The sequence below is a fragment of the Pongo pygmaeus genome, chromosome 13, assembly GCF_028885625.2.
Source record: "Pongo pygmaeus isolate AG05252 chromosome 13, NHGRI_mPonPyg2-v2.0_pri, whole genome shotgun sequence".
NCBI classification, from domain to species: domain Eukaryota; kingdom Metazoa; phylum Chordata; class Mammalia; order Primates; family Hominidae; genus Pongo; species Pongo pygmaeus.
Window position 1 is genome coordinate 75,266,091 of NC_072386.2, and position 15,125 is coordinate 75,281,215.

The following is a 15,125-nucleotide window of genomic DNA, read 5'->3' on the forward strand; positions in this document are numbered from 1 at the left end:
AGTTAATACCTAACAACAAAAATCATGAAGGTTCTATAAAATGAGACTATTGTTACCCATACACACAAAACTATAAAATGCTAATCTCTGGCATTATGATTAAGAATTATGACATGAAATTATCTCTGAGCCTATAGCTTATCAAATTTGTATATACTAACTTTTAGGAGAAAAAGACTACCTATTTAGAAGTATATTTGGCAGATGCAGTTCAATTTTCAAAGGAATGCTAAATTAGCTGTTTCTAATATATATAACCAGAAGGATACTGGACAGCCATCTGATGTGTGTAGACATCAACAAAATCTTTTGAAATATTCCTGACTCTAAGCCTTCTTTTTTTTTTTGGAGATACAGTCTCCCTCTGTTGCTCAGGCTAGAGTGCAGTGGTGAAATCTCAGCTCGCTGCAACCTCCACCTCCCAGGTTCAAGTGATTCTCCTGCCTCAGCCTCCCAAGTAGCTGGGATTACAGGCATCCAACATCATGCCCGGCTAATTCTTGCATTTTTAGGAGAGATGGGGTTTTACCATGTTGGCCAGGCTGTTCTTGAACTCCTGACCTCAGGTGATCCACCTGCCTCGGCCTCCCAAAGTGCTGGGATTACAGGCATGAGCCACTGCACTCAGCTGTCTAAGCCCTCTTAACTTAGATATTAGCTAAGTATAATATTTCTCACACTGTTCATTTTGGGGTTAAAAGTAAAACAGTACAACCACTAAAAATATTTGAAATATATTTCCATTAAAATCTCATCCAAATATCAACATTAAAAGAATCAGCAATATAATTTGGAACAAATATTAGATGTATTAACTTAATTATATTAATTCTAAACATGCTCTTGCCTGTCAAAATTTCCATGCCTTTTCTATGCTATTTTAATGAAGTCTAATAATATACTACAATATAATAAAAGAAAAAACAATTTTTTCCTACCTAGTTACTTTGCAGCTTGATTCAATTAAATCATTTTCAAAGTCAAGCAGGCTGGAAGGCAGATTATAGTCCAATGGAGAGGTCAGTCTTTTCAAACGTAAAAGACCAACACAAAATTTTGCTCCCATCTCTTCCAGTTCTCGAGTACCAATTTGTAAACCCTTGAAATAAAGAAATATTATGCATATAATTACAAAGTTTGCTATCTTCTGGATACATCTCAATGAAATTACATAAAAAGAATTTATAACTATATTAACAAAATTAAAAGGCTAGTACTTTGTATGGAACTAGGACTCAACAAGTTTAACATCTTAACAATACAAGATTATTGTAAGTCACAAAGGAAACTGTCCTAAAAGACAATTTCTAAAATGTCTATTCTCTTTCACTATGATGCAAACTATTTTTACCATCACACTAGGGGGAAAAAATATAGTAACACTTTGTGATGTTACTTGTAGAATTCATGTGACAAACTGTATTTTAACAAGAGCTTGTTAGTATTTCTTGTAATCCACTACTTTGTATGCTAGTGTTGAAATATTATAGTATTAAAATCAAGGCTCCAATATGTACATTTGAACATTACTTTATAGATACTTCTACTGTATGATAAGAGAAATTGATCAGTAAAAAGCAAATAAAGGTAACTGTCAAAAACAGAATCAAATCTAAGCCAATGAAGTAGTGGTCAAATAAATTCCTATGATCCATGTCAATTCAGAATGCTCATTTCAAATTTTGTCTACTAAAGCAAAAGGAGTATTTTATCTTAACCTCCCTATCTTTTTTAAAAAATAGTTTCTCAGTAAGTAATATACGGTTTACCAAAAGTTAAATGTTATCACATAAAACCACAAAAATGGCCTACAAATTAATATACTCCTTCTTTATCATGTATTTTTCAGATACAAATAAATCCCTAAAAAAGGCAAAATTCTTGCACCTACAGAAGTTGTAGGTGTAGATGACAGCTGATATCAATTCAAGAGAAAGTATTTTAAAACAGCTTTTCAGTGACCAGACTAAGTGAGTTCCTATGGCACATGGTAACTGAAGAAAATGAACTGTAACAACTGTTACTTACTCTACATGAAGCACATGACTTTACAGTAATTTTTAAATTTTTCAACTTTTTGGTTTAAATAGTTTGGCCAACTCCCAAATATTCTAGGAAATATGACCTAACTGACTTCATCAGAACCTTCATTTGACCTTTTAATCTGTAAGTTTTAGAAAGGTTATACGTGTTTCTGAATTAGTTCATAGACAATAAAAATAAAGAATACTTACAGCCTAAAACTCAGTAAGATAAAAATATTGTTGAGGGTGAAAAAGACTAAAATATTATGAGACTCACACACTTATCAGCTAACAAGTTTAAGAGATGTTAAGTGTGTGTGGAGAGGTTGGGAATATATGGGAGCTCTGTGTACTTTCCACTCAATTTTGCTGTGAACCTAAAACTGCTCTAAAAAACAAAGTCTATTAACTTTTTTAAAAGTATATGTTATGATCAAAACCTTGCATTTTAGACATTAAAGGAAAGCCCTGGCTTAGTAAGATGCTTCTCTCAGTAAGAGTTTTAAATCAATGTATACATTATTTACTAAACAATATCAAAGAAAAATGAGTACTTATTAGGTTTCCATTTTATTTGTAAAAGTTTATATATTTATGTATTAAAAACAAAAATAACTAGAAAAAATGGTTTAACATTTTATGTTTCAAAATATATCTTAGCTTTTTAAAAATCTGTTTTTAAAATGACCAAATTCATCAAAATAGAAATCGAAAAAAAATTTTAAATTCAATGAAAGTCTATCAGTAGAATCCAAATATAGTGACAAAGTACTACTATTGTATACTATGGATGATTTCAGGGGTATCCAAGTCAGGTGTCCCGACAGCTTCTTTCCCCACTGCCCAGAAGCTAGTTTCAGAGACAGTGACGCTTTAAGTCACCTTCTGAGCCTAACTGCATAAGTCATCTCTTTTAAGAATTAACAATGTGTTTCCATAAATCACATAGTCCAAGGTTTTTTCCTAGAAATCACCTATATTCTTATAAAAAAGTGATTCTCAAAAGTTTACTGAATGAGACCCTTAACAACAGCTGTCCACTGAAGCAATGATTGGGGACAAGGGCTGGAAGCTGGAGTGGTGCTAAAGCTGCATTTTCTCTCTCATCACCACCATGCCCTTGTAAACTACACTAACTAGAAGTCACTGTTTTTACAATATTCAGGGAGATCTCATATTACACTTTGGAAGATCACATTGTGATCAACCTAAAATTCAGGGAAGAGTCACTGGACAGAAAGTACTGGAATTTCAGTAAGTTCTACTTTACTACTACTATTCTTATTTAAGTAAGTTCTACTTTATTACTACTATACTTATTTAAGTAAATTCTACTTTACTACTACTATACTTATTTAAGTAAGTTCTACTTTACTTAAACATCACTTGCAAAATCAATGTAATTTTCTTCCAGTTTGTTAGACTGAAAAAGTCATTATTTAAGCTCTCCCCAAGTATTTCATATCAACTATAATATGTTTACATTTTAAATGCTAACCAGTTAAATGTTTCTTTTCAAACACAAAGTTATAACCATCTTTATGTGAGGTATATAAAAATCATTCCCAGATTCAGGATCCTCTTTCCCCATAACAAAAGAAACAAACAAAACGGAATGAGTGGAATAATTAGCATGACACCTGAAAATCTTTCTGTGCCAAGGCAAGAAATAGAAATGCCCAGTTTTGCCCATTGCTTATCTAAAGTCCAACTCATTGCACATTAAGTTTTCAATCTGTAAAATAAATAATAAATAAATCCAAAATCACCTAACATTTTACTAATATTTAATTTCAAAAGTTTAAATTCTAATTATCTCCAGTAAAAGCCTACAGTACCATGAATGAGTAGTCTTAATGAAGAAAAAAGTTTACTAACGGGATTATGCATTTAAAAGTTACACATAAGGCTGGCTGTGGTGGCTCATGCCTGTAATCCTAGCACTTTGAGAGGCCAAGGCAGGAGGACTGCTTGAGGCCAGCAGTTTGAGACCAGTCTGGGCAATATGGTGAGACCCTGTCTCTATTTTTATTTTTTAAAATATAAACAAACACATAAATAATAGCTACACATACAAAAACCTAAATATAACAAACCTGCTGCTTTATAAACAAACGTAATGTATTTTAAATGCAAAAAAAAAATTTACACCCAATAAATTAAAACAATAGAAAACTTTTAACACACCACTTATACAGGTTATTATAAATTACTAATGAGTAAATGTGTACTCTAATGTGCTTTCCTAAAAATTATGAATATAAACAGACTCAACCAAGAATTTCTTAAGGATCCAAGTAAGCTATTTAGTTCAGAGAAGTAAAGAAACCAACAAAACAAAAAATAAAAGCCTATTCTTAAGACTGCATATGATTCCATTATTACATATTACATGTAACTCAATAAAACAAACATCATTTAATATATACTTAAAAACCACAAGATATATATGAAAGGAAAGTCTTTAAATATCTTTCATGGTTAGAAATCCTAAGATGTTTTACCTTGTATTTTCCCTGATCACAGCCACATAAAGTACTCTCCATGGTATAACTTCTTTGTACTCCTATTTCCCTCCAAACTACAACACGTGCTGTGGATTCTTTAGATTTTTCCACTACGAAGCTACAGCTGCTCATGCAAAATGCTGGGGCGATATGGCTCAGTATCTTAGGCAATGTCTGTTAAAAACAAGAATGATGATGATAAAATAAACCAAGTTTTTAATTTTAAATGTTTTTAATTTTAAAAAGTTTTGATGAAAACACAGTAATTAGAGCACAGCCATGTGGATGTTCTATTATATATCCCTTGCCATTCAAACAACAAAACAATCCTCTTAACTAATTTTGAATTTTCTGCTTTTCTAAACAAATACAGTATCCAGTTAGAAAACAATGGAAGAATCGTATTGACAGTATAACCAATAAGCAAAATAAAATCATTTAAGAAAACCATGTCTAAAAATATGAAAAAAAATGTTTAAAATGTGAAATTTAGTCATAAAAGACTAATTGAGATATTTAACACAGTAAATGCCAATCATCCCTAAATTAATTAATACAGCTAAGACAATCACAATCAAAACTACCCCCAAAGTTTTCTGCAACTGAAATTATTCTCAATTTCACCCGAAAGCATAAATATACAAGTATACCCTGAGAAATTGTGGGGGGGGGGGTGGTGTAAGGCTATGACTAGAGAAATAATACAACATATCAAACTAGCTTATAAATCTAAAGTAAATTAAATTGTGATACTGATATAGGAACAGACGCATCTCTAGAAAGAAAGAGTTCAGCATTAGAACCAAATGTATTAAACTTATTGTCATTATTATTAGTGGAGAAAAGATTGATCATTCATTAAATATTGGCACTACTAGATAGTCACTAAGAAAAACAATCTAAAGTCACTCTTCATTAAATTAAATTCTAGCTGGATTGAGAATATAAACTTAAAATTAGTAAATATTTTTAAATGAAACTATAAATAGTAAACATGGAACTGTACTTTTAAAACTTCAGAATGGGCCGGGCTCACGCCTGTCATCTCAGCACTTTGGGAGTCTGAGGCAGGTGGATCATGAGGTCAGGAGTTCAAGACCAGCCTGGCCAACATAGTGAAACACCGTCTTTACTAAAAATACAAAAAATTAGCCAGGCTTGGTGGCAGGCCGCTGTAATCCCAGTTACTCAGGCGGCTGAGTCAGGAGAATCGCTTGAACCTGGGAGGCAGAGGTTGCGGTGAGCCGAGATCGCACCATTGCACTCCAGCCCGGGCAACAGTGCAAGACTCCATCTCAAAAACAAACAAAAAAAAACTTTAGAACGAAAAAACTTTCTAAGCCTCAAAACTTCAAAAAACAATTTATGAGAAATTAACAAATATGATAAAATTTCAAATTACTAAACATCATAAACAAAAAATTAGAAAATATATTTGTAATATATAGAGAGAGTTCTCTTTTTTTTTTTTTTTTTTTTTTTGAGATGGAGTTTCACTCTTGTTGCCCAGGCTGGAGTGCAATGGCGCAATCTCGGCTCACCACAACCTCTGCCTCCTGCGTTCAAGCCATTATATGACCTGAACAAAAGTAAGCAGAAAATATGAGAAAAGACTATTTTAAAAGACACAGATCATAATTGGCCAAAACATAGGAAAACTCAACCTTATTTATAATTATAGGTATGCTAGTTAACAATCAGGTATTATTTTCACCTGGCAAAGATGATAGTACAATGTAATAAGGATGTGGAAAAACAGTACTATCGTTCATGGTGTTTGGTAGTATCAATTTGTACAATCTTTATGAAGGACAATTTGGCAATACTTATTAAATGACTATCAACAGAGACTACTAAGTAAATAAATTTGGGTACAGTCTACAAAAATAACAAAAATGTACAATGGAAATCTTATCTGACTGTTTAAAAGACTGAGACAGATTCAGACATGATGATCTGGAAAGATGATCAATAAATATTGTCATGGGAAAAAGTTGCTATGTAGTGTTTAAAAAACATTAAAAGACAAAAACTGCATATGCTACATGCATAACTATATGGACGTGCTCAGAGGCAAGTCTCACAATATACATGGTAAAACTGTCTAGTGTTAAGAGAATGATTAGGAAAAGACAACTTTCACTTACTCCTTTATATAAATCTGGAGTGTTTCCCCATTTTTTATATAATTCTAACCATTTTATTTATTTGGGAAAGGGGAAGAAGAGAGAGGGCACCCAGAAAGAAGATGTGCTTTGAAGTTCTGCTAAGAGCTGCAGTAGGTTACCGAAAATGTCTTTTGGAAAATAACCTAGGGCTCTTGTTTAGGCATAACTGTAGGAAGAGAGGCACTGTGACAAAATGGAAAGCACACAGGACTTAAAGCAACACAGCTCATTTCAGTCCTAGGCACACCATATTTTGGCCAAGGTCTCAAGCATGTCAACTGACTCAGATGTCTTAGTGGACTTTTTATACAGTAGCAATGATAATCCCTACCTACATCACAGAGCTTTGTGAGGCTCGCACAGAAAATTCATATGAAGGCTATAAGTGCAATACTAAAAGCTATAAGCACAATACAAATACAGTAATATAATTGTTAGATGTTGGTCTATAGTTATAATTAATTCATCCATCCATTCAACAAATATTTACTTAATGCCTACTAAGAATCAGGGATACTCAGTCAACCAAATAAACAAAAGTCCTCATTTACATTGTTAGTCATCTCATTCAGGAATGATGATCTACTATCCACAATATTTAGCAATATTAAAACGTCCTTAAAAAGCTAATAGTTTTGTTGAAGCTAAATTACATATTTCCATAGCATCATATGCTATGACGTTCACCTTATTAGAAGGATGCTATGATGTTCCCCTTATTGGAAGCAAATACATGATTTAACTTCAATAAAAAAATCCATTATGTTCCAAATTCCAAAATTTTTTGAATGTCTACATGATGCTCAAAGGAAACGCTCGTTGGAGCATTTTGGATTTCAGATTTTGGGATTAGGAATGCTCAAACCAGCAAATATAATATAAATAATTCCAAGAAAGAAAAAAATCTGAAATCTAAAACACTTCTAGTCCCAAGCATTTTAGATAAGGGATACTTAACCTGTAATAATAAAGATTTGTTTTGTAAACCTTTTATTTTAAGCTAATCTCAAACTTAGAGAAAAGTTGCAAAAACAGTACAAAGAATTTTCATTTTTCTGTCACCCTTAACGTTAATATCTTAACCATAGTTCAGTATCAGAACCAAAAAATTAGAATTGATGCAATACTATTGATAGACCTTATTCAAATTTCATCAGTTTTTCTAATGCCGGGTTTCAGGATCCTATCCAGAATCTCACATTGCATTTAGTTATTGTTCCTCTTTAGCTTCCTGCAGTCTGTAACAGTTCCTCAGTCTTATAACTTAAATAATCTTGACACTTTTGAAGAGCATTGATTATTTTTTCAAATGACACTCAATTTAGGCTGGGCGCGGTGGCTCACACCCATAATCCCAGTACTTTGGGAGGCCGAGGCAGGCGGATCATTTGATGTCAGGAGTTCGAGACCAGCCTGGCCAACATGGTGAAACCCCATCTCTACTAAAAATACAAAAAATATTAGCTAGGCGTAGTGGTGGGCACCTGTAATCCCAGCTACTCGGGAGGCTGAAGCAGGACAATCACTTGAACCCGGGAGACGGAGGCTGCAGTGAGCCGAGATCATGCCACTACACTCCGGCCTGGGTGACAGAGTGAGACTCCATCTCAAAAAAAAAAAAAAGACACTCCATTTATATGTCATAATTTGTTGTATTTTCCCCCAAAAACATAAACACTTGCACTAAAAGGACAAAGCAGTACTATGATTTATCATCAGAAATACAGCATTTATGTGTATTAGTCCATCCTTTCCCAAACCATCTGCTAAAAAAAAGGTTCCATAGTATGGTAGTCACCAACAAAAATGTCTTAATCACCAGAATCTAGGAATGTTACTTTACACGGCAAAAGGGGCTGTCCAGATTTGAGTCAATTAAGAATCTGAGATACTAAGATTATCCTGGATTATCTTAGTGGCCCTTACCATCACAGGGGCTCTCATAAGGGAAAGGGGAAGGCAGCGGAAGGAGAGAAGGAGATGTGACAATGGAAGCAGAGGTCAGATTTGATTCCTGGCTGAAAGGGACCATGATGCAAGGAACACAGACATGCTAGGGGTGTGGAGGAGAACAAGGAAACAATTCTACCACACGGCCTCAAAAATTAATGTAGTTGATGACACTTTGATTTTAACCCAGTGAGCGCTACGTTCGACTTCTGATCTGCAGAACTCTAAGTCCATCAATTTGTTTTGCTATGTTTGTGGTAGTCTGCTATAACAGCAATAGGAACTAATATGATTATAAAATTATGGGAAATACTCCACTTTCACACACATGCACACACACCCACATGCACACCTGCCCTACAACCCTGGAAATGTAAGAAGCTTACATTTCCTAAAGAAAAGAAACAAAGTTGACTGTGTCTAATGCAATTACCTGACATAACTAATTACACAACTACTGGTGAGGGGAGGTGTGTGTGTAACACCTGTTAACATCTTGAGAAATGAAATTTGGGTGCTTTATTTACTCTAATTAAAGCATCATCTTACGTTTCCTTTCACAACAAAATTCAAAAAATTAATCAAAGAAATCTGAGACGATAATTTTAATGAAAACCACTGGAACCAAAGAGAGTTAATTTTATCTCTTACAATGGAAAAAATGTTTTGCATTTACCTTCCCACATGTCTGTCTGCCATTCATCCATCAACCCACCTAACAACAAATATTTATTGAGTACTTATTATGAATAAAGTATTGCGCTATATAGTGGCAATGTTGTCAAAATGAGCAAATCAGACATCTTTGCTAGGCATGTGGAGCTTACTACTTATTATAAAGAGAAACCCATTAATCAAATAACATAGAAAACCTTACAATTATAATTCTTAAGTGTTATGAAGGAGAGAGAATCCTATAGATGTATGATCTGATTTCGTTTTGGGGACTAAATGAGAATTCCCTGAGAAGTGAAGTATGATCCAAGCAGAAACGACTGGGTGAGGCAATAGTGGCAATGATGGTGCTGTTCCAGAGAGCAGCCTAGGGAAGGCTCTGTGCATGTGCTCTTCATCTAGCTTTCTCCCATTCTCTGGGCCTCTCGCTAGTCTCATTTTCTTATCTTTTTTTATGTGGGTCTCAACTAAATATTCCCCTTTTCTATATCACTGAGCTCTGCTAATCTACTTGGTTTCCTTTATTTAATGCAGTCTAACCTAATAAAACTCTATTTTCTGAAGGTCATGTGGCAGAAATATTTGTTGACTGTTGACATGTTGGGCATTTTACATACATTCTTGGGCTCTCCCTCCACCTTTATCCTGGGCTTTGTCTCTCTCTTGAACTTAATTTCTGCATGCCTTCCTCTTTCATATATTCCTTTATTTTGGCAAGAATGTCTTCCAGTAGCTTCCACAGAAAGGCTATTTGTGAGGTAAATTTTTGAGACTTTAAATGTCTGAGAACATCCTCTTTTATTCTCACACTTGCTGATAGTTAGAATGCGGTATGAAATTTACAGGTTGGAAATCTAGTTGAGAATTGTGAAGGCTTTGCTCCACAAAGTTTTGCTTCCAGTTTTGCTACTGTGAAATGTGATGCCATTCTTACATGTAATCCTTTGTAGAAGAATCTGAAAAATTTGTAGAAATTTTTTCAGAAAAAAAAAAACCAGTAGCTTTCCTATGCACCATCAATGATCAACTGGGGGCAGGAAGATATGTGGGGAAAAATTCCATTCCCAACTGCAACAAACTTCATAAAGTATTTGTGAAGAAATCCAACAAATATTTCACACCTAGGTGAAGAAATTTTATACTTTACCAAATATAAAAGACTTGACTAAATAGACACATAGACAATGGTCACAGATAGCAACGTTACATATTATTATAATAATTCTCTCCAACTTTAAATTCAAGGCAGCTCTAATGCAGACTCCAACAAAGTTTATCCACAAATGGATCCTAAAATTCACAAGTACAGAGAAAAAAAGAGTCAAAGCAATTTTTAAAAGAGCAAGAAAGGAAAATTTGCCCTACATGATATCAATATTAATTACAAGCCTACAGTAATGAAAACAATGTTGTATGCAAAGAGATAGAAACAAGAATGGGTATAATAATAGCCTTGCAATACATCCATATATATGAAATAAGGCATGTAACAGATGGCATCATCAAATTGACAGAAGAAGGAGGTACTATCGAGTTAATAGTGCGAGCCAACTGGTATTCACAGAGAAAACAGAATTAGATCCCCACATCTCACACAAAAATTAATTCCAAATAGATGAAAAATATAAACATGAAAAACTTTTAAAATGAAAAATCTGAAACAAAAATGGCAAAATGTCAATATTTATTGAATTTGAGTAGTTCATATATGCTCTTTTCTGTACTTTTATGCATGTTTGAAATTCAAAAACTCATGAATCATCTGTAATAATTACCCTGTATCCCGTATCCTCCACAACATCACATGAAGTTGCATTATCATTGGTATGCCACACTGTCTCTTTGATGCTGCAACCATACATAAATACATTCTTCTTTCGGGAATGGCCATGATAATCACAATAAACCTTGAAAATATATATTTTAAAAATTAAAAGACTTCAAGTTCTTATGTTGCTAAGTAAAGGTAGTTAATATCAAGCCAATAAACATGTAGGTCTGTGTTCCTTGGTCTTTTTATTGTAAAAGAACCACCATTTAACAATTAGAACCAACAAAAGTAATAATACCTAGTTTGGGAAAGGATCTATAATTAATTCTAGAATTGCCAAATCCTTTCAAGGTCCTATATCACCTTTGTATTTACTATTCACTGTTTAAGAAATAACACATTCCATTATAGTTCAAATCTACAGTTGTGGTGATTGCTGCCCCAAATGGTTGTAAAAACATTTACCTAATTTGGCCTGGAGTGGTGGCTCATGCCTGTAATCCCAGCACTTTGGGAAGCCAAGGCAGGTGGATCACCGGAGGTCAGCATTTCGACGCCAGCATGACCAACATGGTAAAACCCCGTCTCTACTAAAAATACAAAAATTAGCCGGGTGTGGCTGTGGGCACCTGTAATTCCAGTTACTTGGGAGGCTGAGGCTAGAGAATTGCTTGAACCTGGGAGGCAGAGGTTGCAGTGAGCCGAGGTTGCACTCCAGCCTGAGCAACAAGAGCAAAACTCCATCTCAAAAAAAAAAAAAAAAAAATTAAAAACAAAGAATAACAACAAACAAGAAAATGCTCCTATAAAAAAACACCATTAAGAAGGGTATGGTTTTAATTTAAGTGCATCATTAAAAAATAAAAATAAAAATTAAAGGACATGTCAATTTTACTCCTCTGCAAAGTTTTTCTATCTTTCCTAAAGAAAGATTAAATAATACACACATTAATGTAACAAGAACATTCTAATCAAAAGCTGGTGAGAACAGAAGGAGCATATGTATATAGTCCAGTCCAGTCATGCCTGTACTACATTTCCCGTGTGTGTAGTAGAGACTTAACAGCTTCAGAGCTGACTAGAGAACTCAGAAATAAGCTTCTAGTTTGAGAATTTGGAAGATACATATTGTTACCTTAGTGTTGTTCAAACAGTGAAGTTAAATATCTAAAAGTTACAACCAAGAGTTATCAATATTCATAACGAAAAAGGAAAAAATAGAAGGCTTATAAGAATTACAAACATTCAACTTTATAAAATTAAGACAACTAACATAATGCATTAATTTGACCTCATGATTATCACACAAGTGCTTGATAATTAAAAATCACATTTTATCTTTGACTATCCCAAGTAAAAACAAGTATTGCTACTTACCAAGGGTAAACGCTTCACTGCAGCCAAGTATTGCAACAGCCCCTTAGCATGGTAAATTGTAGGATGTAAATCCGGATTTGGACTTTGCCACTGCCTATTTAAATCCTCTCCACTTAAAGAACAGCGATGACTTCATGTACATAAGCACAAAGACAGAAAAACACTGGTACCAATAAACCCTTATATACATTTCTTAAACCTTTATATACATATCTGATTTAACTTTATGCTTCTATTCCACTAAGCATTTCAAATAGGTATAGATGGTAAGCTCAACCAAATGCATACTATATTCATTAAGTAAACATTTATTGAGTATTTGCTATGTGCAAGATTTTGTGTCACATGCATTTAACTGTGGTAAGTTTTCAGATTCATAATAAAAATTTTCAAAGTATAGAAAAAATTAATTCTTAACTCCAGGGTTTTCTTCCATATTTTATAAAAATGTATTAATAATCACATTTTCCATTCTGATTACATAATAATCATTTGTTATGTTAGCATGCTATATCTTGACTTCATCAATTAAAGTGCTATCTAGGTGCTTCTTCTGAGAAAGACAAGTATATGAAAAGTATACATTGTTGTAAAAAATCAAATACCCTTTTGTTTATTTACGGGTACTAAGTATTAAAGCTATCATGCAAATAAGCAGATAAATAAAGTGATGATAAATATAAATAGAATTCTAACTGGTCAATATATTTCTCAATTAAAAACAGACAACATTTTAGTTCCATAACCATAACATATTAACTAAGAAGAAATTCTATATTTAAAAAATTCAGTAATTTACTAAAATATGAGAAATATTCATGCTACTTTCACTGAAGTAAGACATGTTATCCTCATCTTTGGAGATACTCATGACAACTAGACTAAATCCCATCTTTCAGAGTGGCACTACAGAGACCTTGTCAAATTACCAGGATAAATTTACTGTACTAACTATATGCAGCCTCCTCTTACAAAGTAATTATCGTCCACTATTCCCCCTCTAAAGAACTCCTGTCAAAAACCAGACCTCCTCATGTCAAGAAGAGGTTAGCAGATGGGGCTAACATTCCAAGAGATCCCAGAAGAGTCTTAATCTTAGAACAATCTAGGTTCATGCCACTAACAAAAAAAAAATAAAGGAATATGAGAAGTATGAGTTAATCTTTCTTACAACCTGACATTGTGATTTTTCTAAAACAATTCAAGCATTTTATGAAAGCATATTCCCATGGATACAGAATAGGGCACTAGGCCCTATAAAATAAACAAATATAAAATCAATAATTTCATACCGCTACTAGTATCCAAAATGTATTTTCATTTAAAAGTTTATCTTAATTTCCCACCAAAAATTTCTTTATTCTAGAAAAATCACTAAATTTGTTAACCTGGACACTGTTATTTCAAGAAGTTTATACAGGACAACCACAATGGTCTCAAATATATTCTATAACTATTGCTTAACTTACTTTCCATTGATGACACCATCTGGATTTAACATAGGGACAATTTTAAAAATATAAGATTCTCGTAAGCTCTGAGCAGTGGGGTTATTGCTCATGAGATATTCCAACGTTCCTTTCATAACCCAACTTGCATTAGTTTCTCCAGGATGTACCCGAGCAGACAAGAAAACGTAAGGACGATTTCCTAAAGTACACATAAAATCTCAAATTAAAATGAACAGCTACTAAAAGTTTGTATATTTTACTTTGGGGCTTTAGAAATGTCTCTAACTCAATTGTGAATTCTGATATAAATTAATAGAACCCAATGGTGCATCCTACAAGCACTGCACTAAGCCCTATGAAATAAACAAATATAAAATCAATAAAACCATATCCCAAAGGAGCTCATAATAGGACATAAAACAGTAAGTAGTATTTGATCCACTTATTCATTCAATGACTAACTTAACATGTAAAATTCGTTATTTAATATTAATTTTATAAAGAACAAGTACTTGGGGGAAGTTTAAAATATAAAACTATTTTTTCATAAAATCATAGGGAAAAGAAAGAAAATATAATTTTAGCCCTGTCTTACAGTTGCTCTGATAAGCATAGAGAAACAAGTTTATCTGCTCAGAGATTTAGCCCCCAAAATTTCACTATACATTTAGATATACAAGTCTACAAAATAATCATTCAGCTTATCACTCATATTTTCAATACACAATAAGCTCTGTTTCCTGAAAATACTTTGCCTTCTTATCAAAATTGAAACAGTTTTATTTTTATTACTACAGCTGTACATTTGAGGCAATTTAAAAGAATACAAATGGCAGGGAAAAATGAATAACTATTCAGTGCTAGTTATCAAAACAATTGATAGGTTTCTGGTTGTTTTATTTACAAGTAAAATCAGTCCATTTCTAAATTGATAATATTATTACACGACCTCTTAAAATAATTTGTTGTATTCTACTTTGAATACAATTTCTAAGGATAAGAACTAAACGACAGTGGTAGCAAAAGAGACCTCAGAGAACATCTCATGTAGCCCCTTATTTTCAGGATAAGGAAATTGCGGCCCAGAGGTGGGCTCATGGCTAGCTAGACAATAGCAAGGCCAAGACTAGAGCCCAAGTCTTCTGATGTCTGTTCCTATTATCATTTCCATTATAAAATACGGATAAAGCAAATCAAAGTAG

General features: G+C 33.3%; 1 protein-coding gene across 9 annotated transcripts in view; it reads right to left on the reverse strand.

Moving 5' to 3' along the window:
- Positions 1-15,125, reverse strand: part of AGTPBP1 (ATP/GTP binding carboxypeptidase 1) — a 195,678-nt gene that overhangs the window by 26,225 nt on the left and 154,328 nt on the right. For all 9 annotated transcript variants that reach the window (XM_054502331.1, XM_054502328.2, XM_063649639.1 and 6 more), the window contains 5 exons: positions 13,942-14,122; positions 12,473-12,602; positions 11,100-11,231; positions 4,529-4,705; positions 939-1,099 (listed from right to left, as the gene is read on the reverse strand). In XM_054502331.1, the coding sequence (XP_054358306.1) occupies positions 939-1,099; positions 4,529-4,705; positions 11,100-11,231; positions 12,473-12,602; positions 13,942-14,122 (781 nt within the window). The remainder of the gene's footprint in view (positions 1-938; positions 1,100-4,528; positions 4,706-11,099; positions 11,232-12,472; positions 12,603-13,941; positions 14,123-15,125) is intronic.